At 43.2% G+C, this 25,758-nt stretch overlaps 3 protein-coding genes across 3 annotated transcripts; all 3 read right to left on the reverse strand.

Annotated features, from left to right (window-relative positions):
* Positions 1-591: 591 nt before the first annotated feature.
* Positions 592-7,864, reverse strand: KGD4 (alpha-ketoglutarate dehydrogenase subunit 4). The gene is made up of 4 exons (XM_066569078.1): positions 7,774-7,864; positions 6,671-6,734; positions 2,114-2,316; positions 592-887 (listed from the first exon to the last, which is right to left on the reverse strand). Exons 1-4 carry the CDS (start codon positions 7,810-7,812, stop codon positions 870-872), a joined length of 324 nt encoding a protein of 107 aa, XP_066425175.1. The 5' UTR covers positions 7,813-7,864; the 3' UTR covers positions 592-869.
* A 120-nt stretch (positions 7,865-7,984) lies between these two features.
* Positions 7,985-14,855, reverse strand: CENPH (centromere protein H). The gene is made up of 9 exons (XM_066569429.1): positions 14,755-14,855; positions 14,607-14,662; positions 13,344-13,392; positions 12,896-12,970; positions 12,156-12,212; positions 11,201-11,264; positions 10,866-10,917; positions 9,547-9,707; positions 7,985-8,821 (listed from the first exon to the last, which is right to left on the reverse strand). The coding sequence occupies exons 2-9, from the start codon at positions 14,647-14,649 to the stop codon at positions 8,729-8,731; spliced, it is 594 nt and encodes a 197-aa protein (XP_066425526.1). The 5' UTR covers positions 14,650-14,662; positions 14,755-14,855; the 3' UTR covers positions 7,985-8,728.
* On the reverse strand, positions 14,658-15,188 carry LOC136569363 (uncharacterized). Its single transcript, XM_066569758.1, has one exon. The coding sequence runs from the start codon at positions 15,186-15,188 to the stop codon at positions 14,658-14,660; it is 531 nt and encodes a 176-aa protein (XP_066425855.1).
* Between the last annotated feature and the right edge of the window lie 10,570 nt (positions 15,189-25,758).

The following is a 25,758-nucleotide window of genomic DNA, read 5'->3' on the forward strand; positions in this document are numbered from 1 at the left end:
CCAGCAGGTGGAGGGAGGTGATCCTGCCCCTGGTACTCAGCCCTGGTGAGGCCTCACCTGAGTGCTGTGTCCAGTTCTGGGCTCCTCAGGACAACAGAGACATGGAGCTCCTGGAGTGGGTCCAGCAAAGGGCAAAAAATTTTATTAGGGGGCTGGAGCATCTCTCTTGTGAGGAAAGACAGGGAGAGCTGAGGCTGTTCAGCCTCAAGGAAATAGAACTGAGAGGAGACCTCATCAATGTTTATCAGTACTTGAAGGGAAATTGCCAAGATGGACCAGGCTCTTCCTAGTGGTGCCAAGCAGTAGAGCAAGAGGCAATGGGCAGAAACTGGAAGTTCTGCCTGGACATGAGGAAGAACTTCTTTACTGTGCAGATGACCATGCACTGGAACAGATTGCTCAGAGAGGGTGTGGAGTCTCTCCCTCACTGGAAATATTCAAGCACCTTCTGGACACAATCCTGTGCCATGTGCTCTGGGATGACCCTGCTTAAGCAGGAAGGTCAATAAAAATGACCCACTGCGGTTCCTTCCAACCTGATCCATTCTGTGACTTTGTGATCTCAACCAGTGGAAAAATAAAATGACTCTGTTAGATTGTTGACTTTTCAAATGGCTAATTAGAAAAATATTTTAATGGTGCAGACATCATATATATTCAATTGCTATTAGCCATCAACATAAAATCCTTCTCAGTCACAAACAAATCAGTATCTTGTGTGTTGTGTCAATCTTCTCACCCATCATATGGGATTTTATTAAAGCTATTAGTATACAATAATTTTTATTATTAAGGCATTTTAATTTAACGCCTTTATTGTGAATATAATACCTCATTCTTCAACAGTAGCCAAGAAACTATCTTTACATTTATTCTGGACCTCCACGCTGTAAAAGAAAAGCATACAGTTAAATATATTCCACTAATAGAACTTAAAACTGAGATCAAATTATCTTTTACACTGTGATAGACTAAGAGACACAGTTCTAGTTTTAATTTCTGATTTAAATATTGACCTGTATAAGAACAGATAGCGTGGATATCAGCATCCACCAGTCATGGCTACATTTTTTTCAAGGGAAAGTACAAAAAAATCAACACATGCTACCTACAGTTACAGCTGCTTCCATGGCTCTTTCTCTGAAGAAACCTGACTCTTAAGCTGCAAAAGGTCTGACAAACACAATGCTAACAGACACAAGTTTTAAAATAACTTTCACTGCCTACATTCCGAAGTGCAAAGTAAAAACAAAGCCAAGCAGAGTCATTACAATCTTAATGAGAAATCAGAAAGGCATTCAGTTAATTATTTTCCCAACAAAATTATTTTACAACTTACCTCACTGCTAAACAAACATGCAAAAAGTCAAAAAGTGTATTACTGTGGGAAATAACTGATTTTACTTCTACTGTATAGATGCAGCCTACTTGCATACATGAAGATTTCTAGATTTCCTCTACTAACATGGCTATGCTATTTATGTCCTTACCGTTTAACAAAACTTTGCAAGCATCTTTTAATTTCAAACTCACCATCACCTCACAAATTCTTCAAATTTTGTGCATTCTCCCTTTTCAACCATCAGTTTTTACAACTGAGAATTGTTGCAGAATAGAAGCAGGTTTTTCTTGCCTTTTATGTACAATGCCATATTTACAAGTATTGCAGAAAATACTTGTATCAAGTTTAATAAAATGTTTCCACTACTAGAAATACAAGAGTTAATTTACTAATAAATAACTTATAAAACTAATTTGAGAAATATTTTGTACTTTGATCACCTGGTAATAGCCTTTTAGGGTCTAAGAACTTCTGTGATCCTGCTCAGCAAAGTCAAATTACACATTAAACAGCTGTTATAAAATAGGTAGTGGTGCCAATTAATGCAGGCTATGACTATCACCAGCTTACCTGCATATCTGTTCTAAGTCCAAATCTCTCTACTCAGTGGTACCACAAGCTACTATGCAGTGAGATTTGGTACCTTCTGTATTAAGAATTGGTACATTGGGTACTGCATATGAAAACCATGGAAGCCCAGGGCACACTCTTATAAAGAATTACTATATAATATCATACCAGAAGATGTAGAAATTAAAGAAGAAAACTTACTTGAATATACTCAATCTCTTCATCTGACATTTGTTTCCTTCTGTATTTCTGAGGTAAACTTCTTGTTAATTCAGAAGTGTCTGGTGTGCCTTGTACTCTACTAACAGGTGAAATATTTTGAAAGGCCGATGATGTGCCTCCTACAGATTCCTGTGCTTTTGAAGCAAGGAGAGATGGCATACTTGCTTGTAGAGACTCCTGTACTGAAACCCAGATTTCAAAACAATTTACAGAAATATTACTAGACTGTAAAATTAATAAGCAGCCAATAAAATGTACCATTGCCTGAAAATCTTATTCACTACAACAAACACCTAAAAGAATTTATCACTCTACTTCTCACAACCTGTTTTTATTGTTGTTAAATGTATCAAGTGCAGACTCTAAAAATGCTGACAGTAGTATGAATGGCAGAAACGCTGATGTGGAAATGAAAGATTTATCAACATACACCCTAACAATGGCTTTTCACTGGGAAGCTGTACTTGGAAAAAAAGCATAAAGTTATGTAAATGTTTGTGTGTGGGCAATTATGTAGAAGATAATTGAGATGATGCTTTTCGTTTACTGCAACTGAAAAGACAGATAAGTGAAAAAGATCTAGAGGCTTACAGAAAGATAAAGCTCACAGCCACAACAGGCCGCAACATGCAATGCAGTGCTGCACCCATTTTTAATATTACAAAATGGCATCCTATCACATTTTGTTAATGATGTGCAGAATGACCACCAAGTATCAGGCATCAGCAATCAATGTTAATGAAATGTAAAGACTGAGGAGTGCGTGAAATTCTTCACAGGTGAGGATCAGGAGCTAAGCTTCAGGAATTCATATCAGAAAAGTTGCCTTGATTGTGCAGATAGAAGAGATGACAAAAGGGCAACGTCACAGTCAGTGTTCCAAACCTTAGGTCTGTCCCACCATAGCTGATTTTACAATGGAAATATGCAATTGTCCCACTAGGCAGGACAGAGATCATAGCAATATGTTCATTTCAGGACTCAGTCCTATATATGGGATAGGATCCATCCCAGGTGATGAGGGAACTGGCAGATGAGCTTGCAAAGCTGCTCTCAATCATTTACCAGTAGTCCTGGCTCACTGGTGAGGTTCCAGAGGACTGGAAGCTGGCCGGTGTGATGCCCATTCATAAAAAGGGTGAATGAGGAAGGAGGATCCTGGCAATTATAGGCCAGTTAGCCAGATTGTACCAGGTAAGGTTATGGAACAGTTTATACTGAGTGTCAGCACACAGCACTCACAGGATGGCCAGAGTGTCAGACCCAGCCAGCATGGGTTTAGGAAGGGTAGGTTGTGTTTGACCAACCTGAACTCCTTTTATGACCAGGTGACTGCCTGGTGGATGCAGGAAAGGCTGTGGATGTTGCGTACCTGGACTTCAGCAAGGCCTTGGCACTGTCTCCCACAGCACACTCCTGGAAAAGCTGCAGCCCACGGCTTGGACAGGAGCACTCTGTGCTGGGTTAGGAACTGGCTGGATGGCCGGGCCCAGAGGGTGGTGGTGAATGGTGCTGCATCCAGCTGGGGGCTGCTCACTGGGGTGTCCCTCAGGGGTCTGGGCTGGGGCCAGTCCTCTTCAATATCTTTATTGATGACATGGATGAGGGGATTGAGGCTTTCATTAGTGAATTTGCAGATGACACTGAGGTGGGATCATGTGTTGATCTATTGGAAGGTTGGAGGGCTCTGCAGAGAGACCTGGAATGATTGAATGGATGGGCAGAATCCAACAGGATGAAGTTTTAACAAGTCCAAATGCCCAGTCCTGCATTTTGGCCACAATAACCCCCAGTAACGTTACAGGCTGGGGATGGTGTGGCTGGACAGTGCCCAGGCAGAAAGGGACCTGGGGGTACTGCTCAACAGCCGGCTGAACATGAGCCAGCAGTGTGCCCTGGTGGCCATACAGGCCAGTGGCATCCTGGGCTGTGTCAGGAACAGTGTGGCCAGCAGGAGCAGGGAGGTCACCCTTCCCTGTACTCGGCACTGGTGAGGCAGCACCCTGAGTGCTGTGTCCAGTTCTGGCCCCTCAGTTTGGGAAGGACCTTGAGACACCTGAGCAGGTCCAGAGGAGGCAACAAGGCTGGTGAGGGGCTTGGAACACAAATCCTGTGAGGAACGACTGAGGGAGCTGAGGGTGTTTAGCCTGGAGAAAAGGAGACTCAGGGGTGACCTTATCACTCTCTGCAACTCCCTGAAAGGTGGTTGCAGTCAGGTGGAGGTTAGTCTCTTTGTCCAGGCAAAATCTGACAGAATCAGAGGACACAGTCTTAAGCTGCATCAAGAGAAATACAGGTTGGATATCAGGAAAAAGTTTTTCACTTAAGGAGTGATAAAGTACTGGAGTGGTCTGCCTGGGGAGGTGGTGCAGTCACCATCCCTGGATGTGTTGAAGAAAAGACTGGAGTTGGCACTCGCTGCCATCATTTAGCTGAGGTGTCAGGGCATGGGTTGGACTCGATGATCTTGGAGTTCTCTTCCAACCTTCTAGTCATTCTGTGATACGAGACCTGACAAAGCTGAATGCTTCCACAGAAGTCCTTCCCAATGCTCCAGAAAATTGAGCAAGACAAGTGCAACATCTAACAGCTGGACAGAAGCTCTATATAACTATAAAATAAGCAGCATGAAAACGGCATGTACAAAAGCATATGAGCAGCTACAACAGCACAGTTTTCACTGCCTTTGCCCTTCCTGGCTCCAGCAAGACCAATGACCACAAAGGAGAGAGAGCCAGTTTTAGCCTTAATGAGTCTGCTGCAGTTGCAGGATTGGGACAAACAATCAAACACCTGCAGCACTGATGCAGTTGCAGGATTGGGACAAACAATCAAACACCTGCAGCACTGTGATGAAACTACCATTGAGAGGCATTAAGAAGCTCTCAGTCATAAGACTGGGTCTGAAAGTCCCAAGGTGTCAGAAATAATGGAGGATCCCAAATAGAGCGAGGCAGAAGTGAGCCCATCAGGAACAGCGTATTTATTGTGAACAGGGGGCAAAGTATTTTTGTTTCAAAAAATAATACACCTTACATACAAAAAAAAAAAAAGAGAGAAAGAAAAGGGGGGGAAAAGGCAAGAAAAAAAGGAAAAAAAAAAGCAGTTTCTCCAAGTTTGTTTCACTGACCACAAAAGTCTAGAGATTTGTCAAGGATTTTCCTGTACTGAATGTTTCAGTCTGAAGTGTAGTTGGAGTAGACTCATTAGTGAATTAAAAACATGAGAACTGCAGTAATCAGAAATTTTACTGTAATAGAACTGCTTTATTTCTATTACAGTGTCTACTACATCTCTCCCTTCCCTGTTTGAGACCATAATGTTGCAGCATTAATAGGCCCACTGGAATTTGGCTGGCCTTTCACATCCCTAGTTGCTCTGAGGAGCCATTAAGTGATGTAGGAGCAACAATCTGGTACAATTAAATGCAGATTTTGCTACAGCATTCAAGCAAGACAAAGTAGGTTGCAGTTTACTAACAAGATGACAGATCCTGATGAAGGTAGAAAAGTCTAACATACTTAAAAGATACAGTCACAAGAATCTTCTGACACAGAGATAAACAAGAGGTCAGAAACACATTTTCAAGCTTTTGAGAAAGTAGTTCACTGGCATGAGAGGTGGTGCATTTGGCTGAACTGTGCAAAATGTGCAGAATTTTTACAGAAAGTTATTGTAGAAAATAGTTCCTGAAGAGTTCACAGACAAGTCAGAAGAGGCATTTATATGCACTGTGGAGGCTTTCAAATGTTAAACTAAACTTAAAGCTAAACTGTGGGCTTGATAATCCTGTGAGAAATAACTAGGCATAGTATAATATCAAAAGAAGTGAGAATAATGTAACAGAGCTTTTAAAGACAACTTCTACTTTTCTTTCAGATGCTTTTTGACCCAAAAGGACTTCTAAATCAACATATTGCTTATCTAAATTTGTTGTTTAAATATAATAGTATTAGGAATACCATAAATATCAACACAGGTATAAAAGTTAATGTCAAAGATTGCAATGAAATATTTTTTTCCCTTAGCATTAGTTAGTAACACAAGAAAATACTTCTTAAAATGTACAGAGGGCTGAATCTCTCAGCTATAATCATGTTTTGAAAAAACAGCAGAAATACATCACACACTTCAACTAAGAAAAAATGAGGAAAATGCACCATCATTTATGCACATATCACTGAATAACTAAAGCTGCTTCAAACTGACTTGGGCACAGTAACTTCAGTAAATATTAATATTTGGGAAAATGTGACTTTATATAAAGTAGAACACAAACACTGGGAATCCTTGTGAATCTTTCTTGACAAAAAAAATATAGATCGGCATTATGTGTCTACACACAGCTGCACAGAAAAGAAGTTGTGGAGAAAGTTCAAGAGTTGCCTTCAAACTAAACCAAGCATGTTTCAAAAACCTCACTCCAACTCAGTTCAGCTGTATAGCTGAAAGAGAGAAATTGGGTCCCGGTTCTTAAATAGAACAGTCCATGTAAAGAAACGCGGCGCAAGCTGTATCCATACCCAAAATACTTACTTTTAGGTCTGGGACCACTTTTTCTGTCTGGGAACTTTATTAATGGAGTGTGTGGCTTGACTACCTAGAAAGAGACCAGGTAGTGGGAGAAACAGACACAGGTTACCGTGAATAATAAAATGTATCAACCAACCACTCTAAACAGCGGCTCTCTGCACCACTACTCTGATACACTTACTGCTTCTTGAAGTCCTAAGTTTACCCCAGGAAGAAGTCTACTTTAAAAAGTAGTCCTGCACCCTGAGGTCCAGAGCAGGTACAGGCTTTGTCTTCCTTTTCTTATCAGTCTGTGTGTGCAGAAACAGCTACTGCTATTGCATAAATGCAATCACAATGCAATCTCCTCTGGTGAGAACCCATCCAGAGTGCTGTGTCCAGCTCTGGGGTCCCCAAAGCAAAAAAAAATAAAACAAAAAACCATGGTCTGGAGTGAGTCCAGAGCAGGGCCGTTAAGATCTTCAGAGGGCTGAAGCACCTCTCCTGTGAGGACAGGCTGAGAGCTGGGGTTGTTCAGCCTGAAGAATGCACTGGGGAGACCTTACAACCCAAAGGGCAGGTTTGGATTAAAAAGATTAGGAAGATTAGGAAGAAATTCTTTATTTTGAGGGTGCTGAAGCACTGGCACAAGATACCCACAGCATCTGTGGCTGTCCCATCCCTGGAAGTGCCTAAGACCAGGTTGGACGGATCGCTGAGCAACCTGGTCTAATAAAGGTGTCCCTGCCCACGGCGGGGGGGTGCTGTAACTAGGTGACCTTTAAGGTCCCTTCCGATCCAAACCATGCCGTGGTTCCACAGTGCTTTAGCACACGGATTTGCGAGCTGTGCTCTGCCTGTACAAAGCACTTTCACCTTGCGGAGGCCCATCTTAGGAAGGAGCTGCCAGCCAGCTCCGCACCCGCTGCTATCACAGCGTCCGGCACCTGCGACACCGTGTGCGCGCGGCTGCACAGCTCTCCCCAAGGACATCGGCCGCCCCGGCGGCGTCTCCTCAAGCTGCGGCCGCCTGGACCTGCTGCTCGGCGGCGGCAGCAGAACCGAGCCCCGCCGCCCGAGCCGGGGCTCCGGCTGTCTCAGACACGCCGTCCCGGGGCCGCCCTTACCTGCACCGCCCTGGTAGCGGCCGCCATCTTGCTGCCCATGGTGAGGAGCCTGAGGGGCAGCTCGGGGCCCCGCCCACAGCCACCAACGCCAGCATGGGCGGGGCCTGTCTATGGGCGGGGCCTGCCTGTGGGCGGGGCCGCGGCAGAGGCCAGGCATGCCAAAGCAGCCGCTTTACCGTGAGTTAAAAAAAACTCCAAACCAAGCAAAACATTTTCAGGAAAATCAGCGTTTTATTTTTATTATTAGATCAAGGCATCCAACTACAAAAAATAGCTGGTGATCACTCACCAAGTTAAAAGTGAAGCTACGCACCAAGATAACAAGGGACACTACATGTTCCCAAACTGCGCTAAACCCCAGGAGTCAATTTCCTTCAAATATCAAACATAGACCAAGTAAAAAAAGCGCAAATGCTAGTGAAGACATACAATTAAAACATTGCTTAGCTGCACAGTCGACATGTATGAAGTCACCTCTGCAGACAAGAGTCAGTGCTAACAGGAGCAAAAATTTCTGGTGTTTAAAATTATACATATTGCCTTAAAACCAAAAATAATCCCTACTCCAGACTTGCTAATAAATTTTCCTGACTGAGCTTTTGACTGGGATTGAGCAGGACTGTGCACCCTGCTTGAGCTCTATGGCTGCTGGTCCCCAGGGACGGGGTACAGCAAATCCTCAGTTTAAGTCCACTTCTACATGAAACCTTGAAACTTTTCTTGTGTTCTTGCTGCCTCTCAGAGGAAAATAAGTGCTTGAGACAGGACAGCTTGAGAAATGAGTCTTCAGCTAGTTTCATTTCATCCGCTCTACTACCCGCTTTGACACATTCTATTTCTCTGGAGAGAACAACATCTTCCAGAAAGGTCAAATTTTAAAATTTAAGATACATAAAATTTATCAAGTTTAGTTAAAATGCACACAATGTATAAAATAAGCACCACATCTCCTGACTCACTGAAAATGCACATTTTTTTCAAGCCGTAGAACAACTTCCTTTAAAGATGGATCTTCTGCCCAGTTAACTCTGCTTCCAATTATGACGTTCTGTAAATGAGGAAGATTTACAGGTTAAAACAAACCCTTGAAAAGGACAATTCCTAGTAAAATATCTTAAAGAAAGTCGGCTTTATAATTTTAATTTGAAAGCCCTTGAATTTCACAAGTGTTTGAAGTAGGCAGGATGGAGGGGAAAAGGAGAAAGGGAAGTATTACTTTAGATCCTGTTGTTGATACACAGGCAAAAAAACCCCAAATCCATGCTTTTTTATTTTCTAGAGGTCCTTGCTTACTACCTCTATGTTAAACACAGAAACCTAGAGAACATTTTTAACAATATGAAATAAAGTTTGCCTCAACAAAAATAACAGTTAACATTCTCACCCTGCCACTCTGGATTGAAAAGGAGAATTTAAATTTAACCAAAGAGGATTTGCTCTACTTAGGGCTGAGAAAATTTCAGGAATACAAAGCCAAGAGATAGTTTTAGACTCTAATCTAAATGCCAGTACAATGTTAAATTTCTCGTTCTGAATTTGAGATGTAAGACTGTCTCTAAACTCTGCAAAAAAATAATGCAAAGATGCTTGTGACAATTTCATTCTCTTAGCCTTTAAAGCAGAAGTCTTCCTTCTATACACAGTTCTTCCACTGTTAAACTTAAAGGTTTTAACAACACAAAATTGTTTTCTAAGTTATATTTGCCATACAGTATATTATCTTGAGTGTAATCAAAAATTGTAAACTTGGTTCTAAAAGCCACACAACATTACCTGGAACACATTTTGAATTATTGCAGTCATCTGTCTTTCTTTTTCTAATTTATGAAGCATCTTCTCTGTTTCAGATACATTCACATGGGCTTGTTTCTCCTTTTGCCTTTTCATCATGGTATGAATTTGCTGTAGTTTCTCTCCTCCATATTTTTTCAGTGCTGTTACATTATTAGGAAAATTAAGCATTAAGTAGTTACGTGTACAGTAGAATTGAAGATACTCTTTTCCTCAGAGCCACCTAAAGCACTTCCAGTGCATAATCCTTATTTCACACTCCACTCCTTTCCTCATATATTCCTCCATATATTTCTTTTATGAAAGAAGCAACACATGCTGTGGCTACTTGGTTATCAAACTACATCAATTGGTTCCCTGGCCAACTGCAAAACAGAAAGTACATTGTATGCTGCCTGCATTTCCCTCACACAGGGAGTAATTTGCATCTCTGTCCTATACCCTGTTTTTGAGTGCCACAACTTTTATAGGTCTTTTTTATACTTTTTGAAGACCCTTCCTCCTTTTTCAGATTTCACTGAAACCAAATTCCAAAGTCATACAAGGAGAATATGTACATGACCAGCGAATATTACTATTTTTATAGGAAACCAGGTTAAAAACTAGACTGATTAAAAGTGCTTAGGGGCAGTTCATGTGTTGAAAGAATGCTGGCAGGGCATTCCTTCCTTTATCTGCAGAACTATCAGTATGTTCATTTTCCCCATGTGAACAGTTTTTGTTCATTACTGTCTACATATACACAACTCCCTGCATGTGAATCAAACAATAGCTGTTAGAATTGGTGGCAAACCTGGTCACGAAAGAAAGAACATTCAAAGAACACATTTACCATATGAAGTTCTGAATATTGATGTCACGTCTAAATTTGACCCACTCTAACAAGACTACTGAAAACCAATATATATATACTTCTTTCTAAGCAAATTCCCTCGCTATTCTGCAAATACCTCATAAATGTGCCGTAGGACAAAAAAGTATCTTTTAGGTGCTGTAGGGCTGATTTAAATGACTAAACAATGTGTAACCTTCTGAGGAGCTTACCTGAAATAATAAAATGCTGCCACGTTGTTTTTGAGTATTGTCTTGCATCTCTCACACTAATGTGTCAGTCTCACAAGTAGGGAACACACCAGCTCATTTCTACAGTACTTTCTATTCTTTTAACAAGTTTTAGAACTGTGTTGAGTTTTGCCGCTTCCCATGTAAATTAATATTGCTACAAGAATAACTTTAAAATATGAACTATATGAACTCTACATTAAAATACAAACCAAAGCCAATACAGGTAACACACTTACAGAGTCTTTCCCTTTTAATGTCAATCAGCTGCTGTTCCTTCTGATGTACTTGCTGAAAGAAAAAAAAAAAGTATTTTCCAGACTCTTGTCTTCAAAAATACTGAAAGATGCTAATTCAATCCCCAAAAACAGCTAAGGATAACTCTAAACCAGACTTACTTACATGATCACTTGAAGTAATCCTTAATTTTGACAGCAGTAGGAACTGCACCCATGTTGCCACATATTTAGCTTTGAATGACTTGCGCAGTCATGCTGCTTTCAAAGTGCACTCCTGCCCATGCTGAGGTTGATTTACCTGCACAACAGTAACAGAAGCTACAACTGCCACTCACCTGCTGATAGTCAATTATTGTCCGGCTGAGCAATACTATGTGTTTCATTGTTTCCAGGATCAGACTAAGGAAGGAAACAATTGCATAGCTTAAGACCACTAATATAAGTCAGTATCATAAATGTTTAAATCAACTTTATTTAGTTTAAGTAAAGAATTTCTGATTTCTCCTAATAGCAAATTAGTAATAAGTGTCACTTCTTTTTGCACTTACACTTACAATATCCCTTCTTTTTACAGTTAATATATTCAGTGTCACTGTACAGGCCAAAGAGTTCCGTTACTTCCCTCTCAATTTCTCTTAAGATTTCATTTAAGTCTGCCCAACATTTTACATCACAGAGTTTGGATGGCATCAAGAAAGCCTAGCCATCTGGAAATGGCTATGAATTAAAGCTCCTAAATCAAGGAGATGCAATCTTGCAATCTCTTACTGGTATTTCTGACAGAAATTAAATTTCTCATATTACACTTCATATGCATCCACCTGATAATAATGGGCAGGCAACAAAAAGCTACTTTGAAAAATGTTTAAGCTTTCAGTTCTATTTCAAAGACATTTTGCTCCTACATAGTTAATTAATAAAGGCAGCAAAGCAGAAGCAAGGCCCTGTTACAAGCCTGTAATGTGCTCGGCTATCATAAATGCAGGTAATTTAGGAACTAAAGACAAAAAGCTCTCTTGGCTATGAGCAGTTCTTACTAGTGAATCAAGAGTTATGATCTCTGTAATCAAAGGTGGGTAAATTCAAAGCCCAACTGCAAATCTACCATGGGTGTATGAAGTTTGATCATGCTGATTCTAGCCAGAAGGTAGACACTATAACATTCTGTCAAATCTAGAAAAAGGAAGCTTGCTTTCACAAGAGGTAAAATGAAATAATCTAGAAATGTGACACAATAAACTGTGCAAAGTCCATTGCTTTCTAGCTGCCTGACTCCCAAGAAGACCTTACCGTGAGTCCTCATCATCTCGTTTCAATTTGTTTTTCAGGGCATCCATAATTTGGGTCCTGCATATTGCAAGAAATAGCATATGACTGATGAGAACTCATAAGAAACTGAGAAAAGCAGGAAACAGAGAGAAGCAGATTTAAATAACTAATATAAGAACATAATTTCCAGGATTCCACTTTCATCCACTTTCACATTGGAATTATATAAACAAAATACTCAGTACCTTTTAAATACCACACTTCTTAAATAATGGGGCTTAACTCTCAGGACAGGAAAGATACATCAATGATTATTTGTGAGAATGACAACTCCTTTTTCTCTTGACCAACATATTTGGACACCATTAATCCCAGAGTCTGCAGAAAGGAAGCTGGGCAAAAGTGTGAATTCAAATAAACAGCCATGAAACACATGCCTAACATTATTAACTTCCATCTTCTCATAGGCATTTGGAAAATACTGCCAAGAAATATGCTTACTGATCTGTACAGTCACTCTTTCCCAACTGTAAAGGAGCTTATGGGCGTACACATTTCAACCTTTAAGTTTTATGTTTTGGTGGGCTTTTTTTTGCTTTGTTTTCTACAGCATATCCATCTGCATTCCTATTGTTCAATGGTACTTAAAATCTCCCCAGTCTCCCACATCACTTTAATATCCTGTACCTATGTGCATCTATGCATCTATGTACGCACACACACAGAGAAAAGCTCCAAATAAAGGGTGAAGGAAATTCTACCTGTGCAAGGCCAGGGTCTTGTTCTGAAAAGAGACTTTTACATCCTCTACATCTCTTTCCAAATCTTGTGTGGCACTGAAAGACAAAAAGCAATTAGACAATCTGAGTGTGAAGATAACAGAATTTAAAAATAGAGTCACATTTTAACTTGCTTTCTACATATCTAATGTAAGAATTTTTCATGTGAGCTACAAATCATTAGGGCCAGGAGTAATTTAGCATGTGGAACTATATTAGTGAATTCTAGCCATCATGTAAAGGACTGCAAATTTAAAACCCACATCAGATACAGAAGTACATTGGGAGGATGAATACAGCATTTCTTCCCCACAATTCCTCTTAGTTTCCATTATTTTCACCATTCTTTTCTGATGTACTGATTGTAAATCCAGCAATTCACTAAGAAGGAATAACTAGAAGAGAATTTTGAAGTTATCCAGTGACATACCTCTGGCTAAAGTTTTCTTCAATTTCATGATTAAGGAAATTTTCCTGACCTGCAAAAGACAATGCTGCTAAAACAAGTACAACAGAGACTTTTAAATACAATCTATAGAGCATAAAGGATTAGCATTTTTTTGTGTGAACAAGTTATTTCTTACTTCTACCTCAAAGCTTTATTATATTTTACTGTTAATGAGGCTATGCTATCAACGAGCTGTATCAGAGAAATAATTAATTTAGCATTTTTTAGATAAGCTAGAGCTGGTTCTTGCCATTGCTCTATGTATGCCACTGGATCGTTCAGTGGAAGAGCATGTACCCAACTGCACCCTGGGCTGTATCAGAAATGTGTCCAGCTGGTCAAGAGAGGTGACTCTGCCCCTCTACTCAACTCTTGGCAGACTGGTGTGCTGCATCCAGCCCTGGGATTCCCAGCATAAGAAGGACATGGATCTCTTAGAGAAGATCCAGAGGAGGGCAATGATCAGAGGGCTGGAGCACCTCTCCTGTGAGGAAAAGGGTGAGAGAGTGGTTGTTCAGCTTGGAGAAGGAGCACAGGGACTTTGCTGAGTCCTTACAGTCCCTGAATGGAGCTTACAAGAGAGATGGAGAAGAACTTTTTACTAAGGTATGTAGTTTGTATTTGAAAGATGGTAGGTTTAAATTAGATGTACTGTGGGGTGATGAGGCACTGGTAGAGAGATTGCCCAGAGAAGCTGTGGATGCCTCATCTCTGGGAGTGTTCAAGATCAGGTTGTCAGGTTGAATAGGGCTCTGAGTAAGATGTGGAAGTGGCTGTGCATGGTGGGGGGTTAGGAACCAGATGTGTTTAATGTCCCTTCCAACCCAAATCATCTCATGACTCTACAGGTTATGGAAACACCTTAAATCAGTATTGCTGCCAAACACTTTGGCAAACTTTTGGCAAGACTTCAGCCCCAGTGACCAAATTTCTGAAAACCATCACTACATATCAGAGGAGCCTAAAGTTCAAACCCAGAAAAGGAAGGAGAGGGCAGTGGGCAGCAGCTATATGGCATCTTTGCAAACATTTAAATATGTCTCAAAAGCTGCCTAGAAAATGTGTTAAAATGTACAGCCAGGAAAAAAACCCCCATCATTATCGTAAGGAACACTTTTAATAAATAATTAAAGAAAATATTAACAAACTATGTAAATATATCTTTATATATTAAAATATAAATATAAATGCCACATCCCATTCTTTGTTAGTGCAACATCCCACTGTGAGGAGGGATATACTTACCGGCAAGGATAGCCGTGTTGCACTCCATGAGCTGCCCCTTCATTCGGTCCCTCAGGCTGCGGCGGGAGTAAAGCGACAACGGTCAGAGCCTGCGCATCCCTTCATCCCACCCCGGGGCTGCTCCCCGTCCCGTCCCGCCGGCACTAACCGGACCAGAGTGGTTAGTGGTCCGACATCCACGTCGCCGTAGCCTCTGCCGCTGCCCTGGGACAACGCCGGCTCTATCTCTCGGGTTGGAGCCGGGGCCGGGGTTGGAGCCGGGGCCGGGGTTGGAGCCGGGGCCGGGGTTGGGGCCGGGGCCGGAGTCGGCTCCAGCTCTCGGGTTGGAGCCGGGGCCGGGGTTGGAGCCGGGGCCGGGGTTGGGGCCGGGGCCGGCATCGGGGCTGGAACCGGCATCGGGGCCGGGGTTGGAGCCGGGGCCGGGGTTGGGGCCGGAGGCGGCATCGGGGCCGGGGTTGGAGCCGGGGCCGGGGTTGGGGCCGGGGTTGGGGCCGGGGCCAGGGTTGGGGCCGGGGCCGGCATCGGGGCCGGGGCCGGCATCGGGGCCAAGTCCGAGTCCGAGTCCCGACTCGGCGCCGCCATGACAGCACCTTCAAAACGCGCGGCTCCCGGCGGCCCGCGCGCCCCGCGCGCCCTGCGCCTGCGCAGAGTAGCGGCGGGGCGGTGCTGCCCTCAGTGGCCTGGTCCCCTACGCGCAAGGGAAACAAGAAAATAACATTGGCAGCGCACTAGGTAAAGCGCAATAGTTCTTCCCTCTGACCTAGTTCTCACATGGAGATAGAAGCAATAGGTGCAAGCTACTAAAAGAAGTAAAAAATTGACTGCAAAAAATAAGCACTAAGAGAGCTGCTGCATAGAACCAGACTTAATTGGGTTTAAGAGCAAGTGCAGCTGTCAACCCCGCACAATGATCCTGTTCACCGTTAAACCATGACCTGAAATGTGAAATGTATCATATTCACACATTATTGAACATGCCCAGTGTGAAAAACGTCAGTCACTTGTTTTTAAAATTTTAAAAGTTTAATAGTAATAAAATGGTTATAAAAATAGTAATACAATTAAGAGTAATAATAATTTGGACAATTTGAATTAGGACAATATGAGACAATAGAACCAAAGAGTTACGGACGTCCGGGTACCTTTTTCAGTGCAGTACAAGCCCGAAAAAGGACACATGTTAACAAAGGATTAACCCTTAAAAACAATAGCCTGTTGCATATTCATACACCTCATACATGATGCATAAATTCCATTTAAACACAGGATTATGTCTGATCATCGTCAGTTTCTTCCTCTGAATCCTTTCCTTCGAGGCGGGAAAAAGTTTCTTCTGATAAGAGGGCCATAAATTCATTTTCTCTGAAAGATTCAGGTGTCCTGTGGCTGCTATCTCGCTGCAAGTAATTTCTTTTAAAAAAAGGTATCCTACATAGCATAGTTTCTATTTTAACATTTTTTATAACCTAAAACTATATTTAACACACTTTGTTAAGAGAATTAATACAGCATTACTGTCTAACACAACACATAAAATATTCATTTTAATATTTGTGAAAAGCCAATCATAAAATACGCATTTTTCACACCTAGGGATGCTGACTCCTGTACAGCTCTGGGCACCTTGTTCCAATGTCTGACTACCTTGGACAGCCTCTGTAATTGTTTAAGGAAGGGTACATTACGGCTCCACCAGCCAGTCTCCAAGAGTCCTCAACAATTTCTCCTTCCTCTTTGAGCTCTGCCACCAGGCTGAGCAGATCACCACCTCATGCAGCTATTTTCTCTGCTGCCCCCAAGTCTAATGTGGCAAACACTCCCCCACCAAATAGCAGAGCTCATGGCAGTGCTGCTGTCTATGCACCACCCTGTGTGATCAGCCACGGCACCTGAGCTGGCCCGAGCTCAGCCAAGCTCTCAGCACTGCTCACAGGCTCCAGGGAGATGCCTCAGCTGCAGGAGGAAGGTAACTGTGCTGCCCTCCCCACCGGCAAAACCCAACCAAACAAAAATTATAACAGCTTTAATAAGTTTAATACAAATAAGGTACTTTGTATATACAGTGAGCAGCATTCTGCTTAAATTCATATAGAAGTTTAAAATTTTTAGCCAGATCCCATATAATGGGGGACTACAACTGTTCAATGGTGCTTATCTTGGTGTTGGCAGTGCTGGTGATACCTTAAAGGCCTAGAAATGAAACAACACACTTTTGAGCCAATATTAGTGTGGGAGATAATATAAAGGCTGGTCTTTATTGGAGGCCTCTAGGGGAAGATATGGAAAAATGCCCCTCCTCCCACATCGGGTGAATACAGTTTTATAAGTTTAGCAAATTAACATAGCTGCCAAGAATTGTCAATTAGATGCACAAGTGATGAAGTAATTCATCATTCACCTGTTCAACCATCTCTGAATCCTCTCTCACCCTCTGCTATCTAAGAATAGGAGCTAAACTTTGCTTTTGAAAATGTGTCTCAAAGAGCTGCTTTCAATCTTGGCTCCCAGGAAGAACCAAGATAGGACAGGGGCCTTGAACCCCTGGGGTTTGGAGCCTCTGGAATGTGTTTTATCTTTCTGCCTATCAGGGTAGGGAAAAGCTGAGGGGAAGTATGGGGGCTAGCTAGGAACTATGTACAACAATAATCTACAGAGCTATGAATATATATGTGTCATGGTTTGACACTGGCACAATGCCAGTGCCCCCATGAAGATACCTTCTCCCTGGTTTCTGCTGTGAGATGTGACCAGGAATAAGCAAAGCAGGCTCCTACTTAGGGAAAAAGAACCAGAACTTTATTAACTACTCTACAACTACAGATAAAAAGGAACACACACACAGGGAAAATGAAAACTTCACAAGTGCATTTCCTCCTCCCCCCACCAAATTTCCAACACAATACATTTGGTTCCTCAAATCACCAACTCTCGGTCCAGCACCACCTTTTAGACAATCAATCCTCAGTTCATCAAGAGGAGAGGAGTCCTTCTTGTGCCATGGGCTTCCCCTGGAAACACAGGTGAAGCCTCGTGTGTTTCTGTGTCACTCGTGGCACTGCCCGGAGTACATCTGCCATTGTGACTTCTTCCTTTTCATGTCCAGTGCTCTCACCACTGAACATGGACCAGAACTGCTTCTAGGGTTGTCTTTTAAGGATGCTCTGTCCCGATCCAAAAAAGGCACAGTCTCTCCTTTGGGACACCTGTCCCCACAATCTCTCCTTTGGGACACCTGTCCCCCCCATATTTTTTCACCCCCTGGGGCCGAGGGGCATCAACACTGAGCAGTCTCTGTATCACAAGGAACATGGGTCTGTCCATCTCTCTTTTGGGACACCTGTCCCCACAATCTCTCCTTTGGGACACCTGTCCCCCCCATATTTTTTCACCCCCTGGGGCCGAGGGGCATCAACACTGAACCCTCTTGGTTCTGAGGCCATTGCCTCCCCCTAGAATGCAGTCTCTGTATCACAAGGAACATGGTTCTGTCCATGGCTATACAAAAAGAGTCCAGCAAAAGCTACTCCATCATCTCTTCCCACTAGGATTCTTCTCTATTCTTCTACTATCTCTCACTCGCCCAGACCTCTCTCACACTTGCACATTTCCTTCCTCATTTTCCACTCTATCTTCTAGGAAAGGTCAATGTTCTGTAAAGTTCTCATTCTCCAAAAAGGGGTTAAAAGCTCCTACAAGCAGCCGGCTGAACCCCCCCCTCTTCTCCGTCCCAGCCGTGCTGCCAGCACAGGCCCATGTTTATCAAGTTTCAAGGTTACAGTCCCAGGCAGCGGCTCTCTCTCTCTCTCTCTCTGTGTCTCTCAGGGGGGGCTGCCCGATGGCTCCCGGTCTTTCTCTCTTCCACCCTTCCACCCCCGGGCTCAGGCCTACCTCTCTCGGCCACATGGCTTTCCCCTCCCCCTGCCCAGCCAGCAGCTGGGCCGGGGGAGAGACCCGAACTCTTTCCCGCCAGAAACCCAAGAGGACCCGCCCAGGGGAGAGCTCTGCTTTTAACCCCGTGTTCTCAGAGGCGTGTCCATGTCCCAATGGCCAGGTTAAATGCCAATATTAAAGTCTGAATATCCATTGGCCAAAAACACAGCATCCCAAAAAACACATTTCCTGTCAAACCAACACAATATGAAAGGAGTATAACAGCAAAGGAACTATGTACAACAATAATCTACAGAGCTATGAATATATGTGAAGGAAGTGTAACAGCAAAAATCATTCTGGCATCAGTGGCATATTTCTTTGTAACTGTCTACAGAGAAATAAGGTTGATTATGTTTACCCTGTTCAGTATTTCAGCTCACTTAATGCTCAGTGATCAAGCCAGGCCCATCCTAGTACACAAACCCCGTTCATGGATGGTCCATGCCACCTAAGCAAGATAAAGATCTTCAGCTCAGAAGCGAGCAGATCTTATTTAAGTCTGTCTGCAGTGACTCAACTGAACCAGCCTCTGTGTGCCATGTATCAACACATAACCACACATATTCCCCCCACACCCCTGCACCCTAAGATTCTTACCTTTTGCTTGGCAGCACACTTATTCACATTGATTACATTCTTTGACATATGCCGTATAACTGAGAGAATGTCACTCGCAGTGTAAGATGTGTAGCATTGCAGAAGTGGTAACTGAAAGGAAGGGAATCCATTAGATAAGCCTATTAGAATAATCCAAGTACACTGGGTTCTTTGTCTTCAGTTTTGCTTGGACAGTTATGGTCTCTTGTCTCACAGTGGGAGGTTTTAAAAGCTACTGCCCTACTGCTGTCTCCTTTTAGTGGTCCACAGAGAGACAAGAACATGGTGAAATACCATGAGGAATGGAGGAAGTGTGCGCCTTGTAAGAGTGGCTTTTAAGCTGCTGCACAGGCATACTGAGTCACAAAGTAGGAGGTGGCCTGACAAGCACAACTTACAAACATGCATCTATCAAAGAGTTTCAGAGACAAACAGAAGGCAGCTGCTGGAATCATGGATGGAGGGATGTGAACCATGTCATAATTCACAATGCACAGCTCCATCAGGTACTTGGCCAGAATGTTCAGTTTATCTGCAGTAAGTCAGAGTTGAATATTGGCTATCTCCAGAGCATGAGCATCCTGTCATCTTGGTTCAGTTAAATAGGAAGAAATACTTCCTTAGAGAGTACAGGGTTGAAATTCAAGTGCCTTAATCACAGAACACTTCTGTGTTATTTTTGGCTGCTCATAGTCTAGGACCGCCCCTTTCAATGGCAGTCTAGCAGTCACCTGCAATATCAGTGTCATGTTTCACTGTGGGAAACTGCAAGGAGTTATTTTAAAATTAAATGGTCAGGAACAAAGTTAAGTCAAACGAGACAAACATTGCATCTAAGAACTGCTTATTCCTAATGAAAAACAAAATGAAAGGGAGTTACTCTACTAAAGAGGGTCAGACAAGACAGAGCAAGAGAAAGAAAAATGGGAAAGAAATGGGAGGTGGGGAAGAGTCAGTGAGTGAGTGAGTGAGTGAGTGAGTGAGTGAGTGAGTGAGTGAGTGAGTGAGTGAGTTGCCACTGGAGGTTGGGGAGTGCATCCACGAGGTGGGGGGTGTGCACGCTGCTTCATGGGCGACTGGGCACGAGGTGAGGGGGCATGGGCTCAGAAGCCTGGACAGGGTCGCAGTGAGGATCACAGCAGTGGGCTGGCTCAGAGGCCAGCAGGGTTGGATGCAGCTGGCTTAGGCAGGTGTTAGCGTTCAAAAACACATAATCACATAAGTGATTATGTGCGGTGCTTTTTATTTAAGAGCTCTGGGAATCCGGGTAGTTTCCACCCAAATCTGATTCTGACCATACATTCGAGGTGAACGTGTTTTATACTCTATCATTACATAACTTTCATGTCAATTATTAAACTTATATTGTTCTACTGTAGACACAGATTTCAGCTAAACATAGCCCCCTTTAAATTTCCAACATAGTTTCTCACTATTCTTCTTATGGTTATATAATAATTATATTTAATTACTAAACAATCATCACATCTAACAATTATATCTTTTATCATACTGCTTTCGCAGGTGCAGTGATCTGAGAAAACACAAAGCCCAATATTTTCAAAGACTATTTTTAACATTTTCCAGGGCTCCACTATCACAGGGACACAGGGAGGCAGAAAAGACACAAAGGTGACAAGAGCCAGTGAGGAAATGAGAGCCAAAAGGCAGGCTGGGGCCAGGGCAAAGAATCAGGGGATGGCCAACAAGGCTGACATCAAAGATGACAACCAGGCTGGTGGGAGTCTGTTATAGAGCACCCAACCAGGATGAAGAGGTAGATAACTTATTCTACAAGCAGCTGGAGGATGTTTCAGGATCAGCAGGCCTTGTTCTTGTAGGTGACTTTAACCTGCCAGACTTCTGCTGGGAACTCAACATAGTGGAGAAGAGGAAGTCTAGGAGGTTCTTAGAGTGCATGGAGGACAACTTCTTGTCACAGCTGGTGAGTGAGCCCACCAGGGGAGGGACAATGCTAGATCTGCAGTTTGCAAACAGAGAAGGGCAGGTGGGAGATGTGGTGGTAGGAGTCCATCTGGGGCACAGTGATCATGAAATTGTAGAGTTTTCAATATTTGCTGAAACAAGGAGGGGCATCAATAAAACTTCCATGTTGGGCTTCTGGAGGGCAGACTTTGGCCTATTCAAGAGACTTATTCAAATAGTACCTTGGAAGCAGCCCTTAAAAACAAAGGAGTCCAGGAAGGATGGGTGTGCTTCAAAACAGAAATCTTGAAGGCATAGGAGCAGGATGTCCCTATGTGCCAAAAGATGAGCCGATGAGGAAAATGACTGGCCTGGATGGGCAAGGAGCTTTTGAGGGAGCTTTTCTTTTTTTGAAAAAAAAAGAAAAAAATGAGGGTGTATCACTCTTGGAAGGAGGGTCAGGTATCTCAAGAAATGGTTAAGGGAGTTGCAAAGTCATGTCGGAAAAAAAAATTATAGAGGCAAAAGCCCAGTTAGAACTCAATCTGGCCACTTCTGTAAAGGACAATAAAATTATTTTTATAAATACATTAATGGCAAAAGGAGAGCGAGGACAACCTCCATTCTCTATTAGATGAGGGAGTGAATTTAGTAACTAGAGATGAAGAAAAGGCAGAGGTGCTTAGCAGCTTCTTTGCCTCAGTTTTCAACTGAAAGACAGGTTGTCCTCAGGACAACTGTCCTCCTGGGCTGGGAGATGCTGTCAGGGAACAGAACAGCCCCTGTGTAATCCAGAAGGAAGCAGACCTGCTGAGCCACCTAGGTGCTCACAAATCCATGGGACTAGATGGGATCCATCCCAGGGTGATGAGGGGGCTGGCAGATGAGCTTGAGAAGGCACTCTCCATAATTTACCAGAAGCTGGCTGGTGTGGTGCCCCTTCCCATAAAAAAGGGTGGGAAGGAGGATCTAGGTAACTCCAGGCCAGTCAGCCTGACCTCAGTGTCTGGCAAGATTATGGAACAGATCATCTTGAGTGCTGTTCACAATACAGGGGCAGGTTGTGCTTAACCAACCTGGTCTCCTTTTATGACCAGGTGATCTGCCTGGTGGATGCAGGAAAGGCTGTGGATGTTGCGTACCTGGACTTCAGCAAGGCCTTGGCACTGTCTCCCACAGCACACTCCTGGAAAAGCTGCAGCCCACGGCTTGGACAGGAGCACTCTGTGCTGGGTTAGGAACTGGCTGGATGGCCGGGCCCAGAGGGTGGTGGTGAATGGTGCTCATCCAGCTGGGTGTCCCTCAGGGGTCTGGGCTGGGGCCAGTCCTGTTCAATATCTTTATTGATGATCTGGATGAGGGGATTGAGTCCACCAGCAGTAAATCTACAGGTGACAGAAGCTGAGAGCATGTGTCAATCTGTTGGAAGGTAGGAGAGCTCTGCAAAGGGACCTGGACAGGCTGGATCAATGAGCCAAGTCCAAAACCATGAAGTTTATCAAGACCAAGTGCTGAGTTTTACATTTTGGCCACAGCAATCCCCTACAGTCCTACAGGCTGGGGACAGAGTGGCTGGACAGGGGCCAGGCAGAAAGATACCTGGGGGTACTGGTTAACAGCCAACTGAACATCTGCACCTTGGGTACCCCCAGGTCCCTTTCTGGGCCCCTCAATTTAGGAAGGATTTTGGGACACTTGAACACGTCCAGAGAAGGGCAAGAAGGCTATGACGGGCTTGGAACACAAGCCCTATGAAGAACAGCTGAGGCAGCTGGGGTTGTTTAGCCTGGGAAAAGGAAGCTTAGGGGAAACCTTATCACTCTCTACAACTACCTAGTTGCAGCCAGGTGGGAGTCAGTCTCTTCTCCAGGCAAGCATTGACAGAACTAGAGGACATAGCCTTAAACTGTGCCAGGGAAAGTTTAGATTAGATGTCAGAAAAAAATTCTTTACTGGAAGAGTGATTGAGCACTGAAATTGGCTGCCCAGGGAGGTGGTAGAGTCACTGTCCCTGGACATGTTTAAAAAAAGACTGGATGTAGCACTCAGTGCCATGGTTTAGTTGATGAGGAGGTGCTAGGTTGGGTCATAGGTTAGACTAATTGATCTCTAAGGTCGTTTCCAACCTAGTTCACTCAGTAAAAAAAAAAAAAAAAAAAAAAGAAGGGCAAAAACAGGCTAGGGCCAGGGAAGAAACAGACCTCCGCAGGCTGGAGCCAAAGGACAAATACAAGATTCAAAAAGCCCCTCTAATTACCAAGCCTCAAATACAAAACCAGAGTCTCAAAAAAGCCCCAAGCCCAAAACCCATACTTAAAGAGCAAGTTTCAAAAACCCTGGAGCAATTGTGGCACAGTTACTTTTTATGCCCCTGGCTTCTCCCAAAGCCTGTCTGCTTGGCAGGAGACCATTGGCCCAGTCCAACCTTTCACCATCTGGTTGGAGAAGTCCCTCTGGGGAGTTCAGTGTCTCCTACTACCTATCCCATGGGAGATGTTGCCAGGTGAAGTCCTTCAGAGACAAGGCTTCTTCTAGTTGCCTCCTACACGTTGCCTATGTGCACCCCTCCTCCACATGCCTTTGACAGCCATTGTTGAGGGAAATCAAAACTAAATTGGCTCCTCACAATCAGGTATGCATTTTAGCACGGAATTTTGGTAAGTTAGGCTCATGTCACAGGAACAGATAAATAAAACTCATTTCTATATGGAAGACAGGTCTCAGCCAGGCTCAGTTGCAGTACTCAAAAATGTTGAGCCATTTTAACAAGTTGCCACAGTTAAGTATTGCCTTTTCCAGATTCAATTTACAGTAACACCTCTTCTCAACACTTCTGCAATCTTTGACGCTCTTCTTGGGCAGTGCTGAGAGGGCAACCCAGAGAGAAGTCCAGGGCTTTCAGGATCTTCATCTCCATGTGGTGGACATGGACCTTTGAGCAAGTGTGTGGTCAGCTGCATAGCTAAAGTCTCCAATATATGGGTGAAGAATCTCTTCATATTTGGTGGCAATGTACATAGCTATGACACCAACCAGCAGCAACTTCATCTTGGAAACAGCATTGTTCTGTAGAAAGAAGCAGTAAAGATTTATATAAATTACTTTGTTCAGAACACAGGTTTTCAAGTTAGTCAGTGTAAGGTTTGTTATATGGCAGGATATTCATACCCATGTTATATTTGCCCAGTTATCCCATCATCAAAAAAACCAAACAATATTAAAGGTAGCAGTAATTTTAATTGAATAGCTAAGAATATATAAAATCGGATACACTTAAAATATTGACGATATAATTTGGTTAAAATAAGGGATAATTTGGTTCCAATAATAGCGCATAAGCAAAAAATAACCGCGCGGGGTACGGAGTGCAGGGTCCTTGGACCCCTGCCACCTCATGTACAAGCTTGTCAAGTGAAAATTCCCCCTTTTATGCCATATGTCAATGCCATCTCCTCCCATTTTTGATTCATCACACTTCTACCTCTGCCGTCATCACCATCTTTACTGCACATGCTCCACCACTCTTTTATGTGGTTGCACCACTCTTTGGGGGTCGTCACTGATGAAGGTCTCTCCTCTTCCTCAATGTCCTTTAATTCACCTTTGGGTTATGCATGCGCAGCAAGCTAGTATAATGTAAGCCAAACCTAACATAATATTATATTTAGGCATCAAAGCCATAAATCTCATATAATTAGCATTTTCCTGGGACCCAACCAGATTTTCCTTTCTTTCTGTTAATTTTTAGTGACTGTTATCTCTTGCTTTTTTCTGCCTTGAACATCTACAGGAAAAGGGGGATGGAACCCCTCCTCTCCCTTTCTTTCTTGGCATTACACCTTTTAACGGTTTTATTATTTCCAAATATTAATTACTGTATCTATATTGATTACTGTTTCAATTTTGTCAGCACAAATCATACCTATTTACCACACCCACTTGCACAGAATAACTACACATCTTCTGTTACCTCTATTGGCACGTGCAGGGGTGTTAAAAGGCTTTGAGTTCAAATCAGGGAGAGGAATAAGCAGTTTTGATACATCAACTCACTGTTCATAGCCAAGAGCTTTTTGTGGTACATACAATTGAGAATTGAATGTCCTTTGTTGGTCATCTGTATTGTTAAGGGTATTGACACCCAACCATGTAGGCGTCACTGACCAGCATTCATGCTTTTGCCTAGGGTGAAAGCCCTTTGTCAACTGACACATCAGTCACTTCTTGAACACTTCTGGAGAGTGACTTTCCCACTTCCCTGAGCAGCCCATTCCAGTATCTGACCACCCTTTCAGTAAAGAAATTCTTCATGTCCAACCTGAACCTCCCCTGGCACAACTTGTGGCCATTTCCTCTTCTCCTGTCCTTATTCAGAAGTTTGGTACAGACATAACCCATGGGTGTAGACCACAGGCTGCAAGGTTTCCTTGCTCACAAGATATGGACTAGAAAGAGCACAGTACTAGTAGTAGTTGATTGGTCTAACAACCAGCATCTCTTCATATTGTCAGCTGAGTTCAATCCTGTATTTCAAAGTTGAAGGAGGCTTACTAATGCCTCCGGAGAAATCATCAGTGAAAGTGAATCCCAACTCTAAGGCAAGCCACACCTACAAGGACAGTTTACTGCAAATGTCCTTAGCTGCCTACCAATCTCCAGGTGTCTCAGATAGTTGTAGATGTCCTTCACATAGTTG

This window comes from Molothrus aeneus, chromosome Z (assembly GCF_037042795.1).
Source record: "Molothrus aeneus isolate 106 chromosome Z, BPBGC_Maene_1.0, whole genome shotgun sequence".
In the NCBI taxonomy this organism is placed as follows: domain Eukaryota; kingdom Metazoa; phylum Chordata; class Aves; order Passeriformes; family Icteridae; genus Molothrus; species Molothrus aeneus.

Coding starts and splice junctions, on each gene's coding strand:
- KGD4 (XM_066569078.1), bottom strand. CDS start 7,812: ATGGGCAGCAAGATGGCGGCCGCTACCAGGGCGGTGCAG. Junction 6,735..7,773: donor CCGCTACCAGGGCGGTGCAG/GTAAGGGCGGCC, acceptor GTCTCTTTCTAG/GTAGTCAAGCCACACACTCC. Junction 2,317..6,670: donor AAGTGGTCCCAGACCTAAAA/GTAAGTATTTTG, acceptor TCTGGGTTTCAG/TACAGGAGTCTCTACAAGCA.
- CENPH (XM_066569429.1), bottom strand. CDS start 14,649: ATGAAGGGGCAGCTCATGGAGTGCAACACGGCTATCCTTGCCG. Junction 10,918..11,200: donor CAATAATTGACTATCAGCAG/GTGAGTGGCAGT, acceptor TTTTTCTTTCAG/CAAGTACATCAGAAGGAACA. Junction 9,708..10,865: donor CATTAAAAGGGAAAGACTCT/GTAAGTGTGTTA, acceptor ATAATGTAACAG/CACTGAAAAAATATGGAGGA.
- LOC136569363 (XM_066569758.1), bottom strand. CDS start 15,188: ATGGCGGCGCCGAGTCGGGACTCGGACTCGGACTTGGCCCCGATGCCG.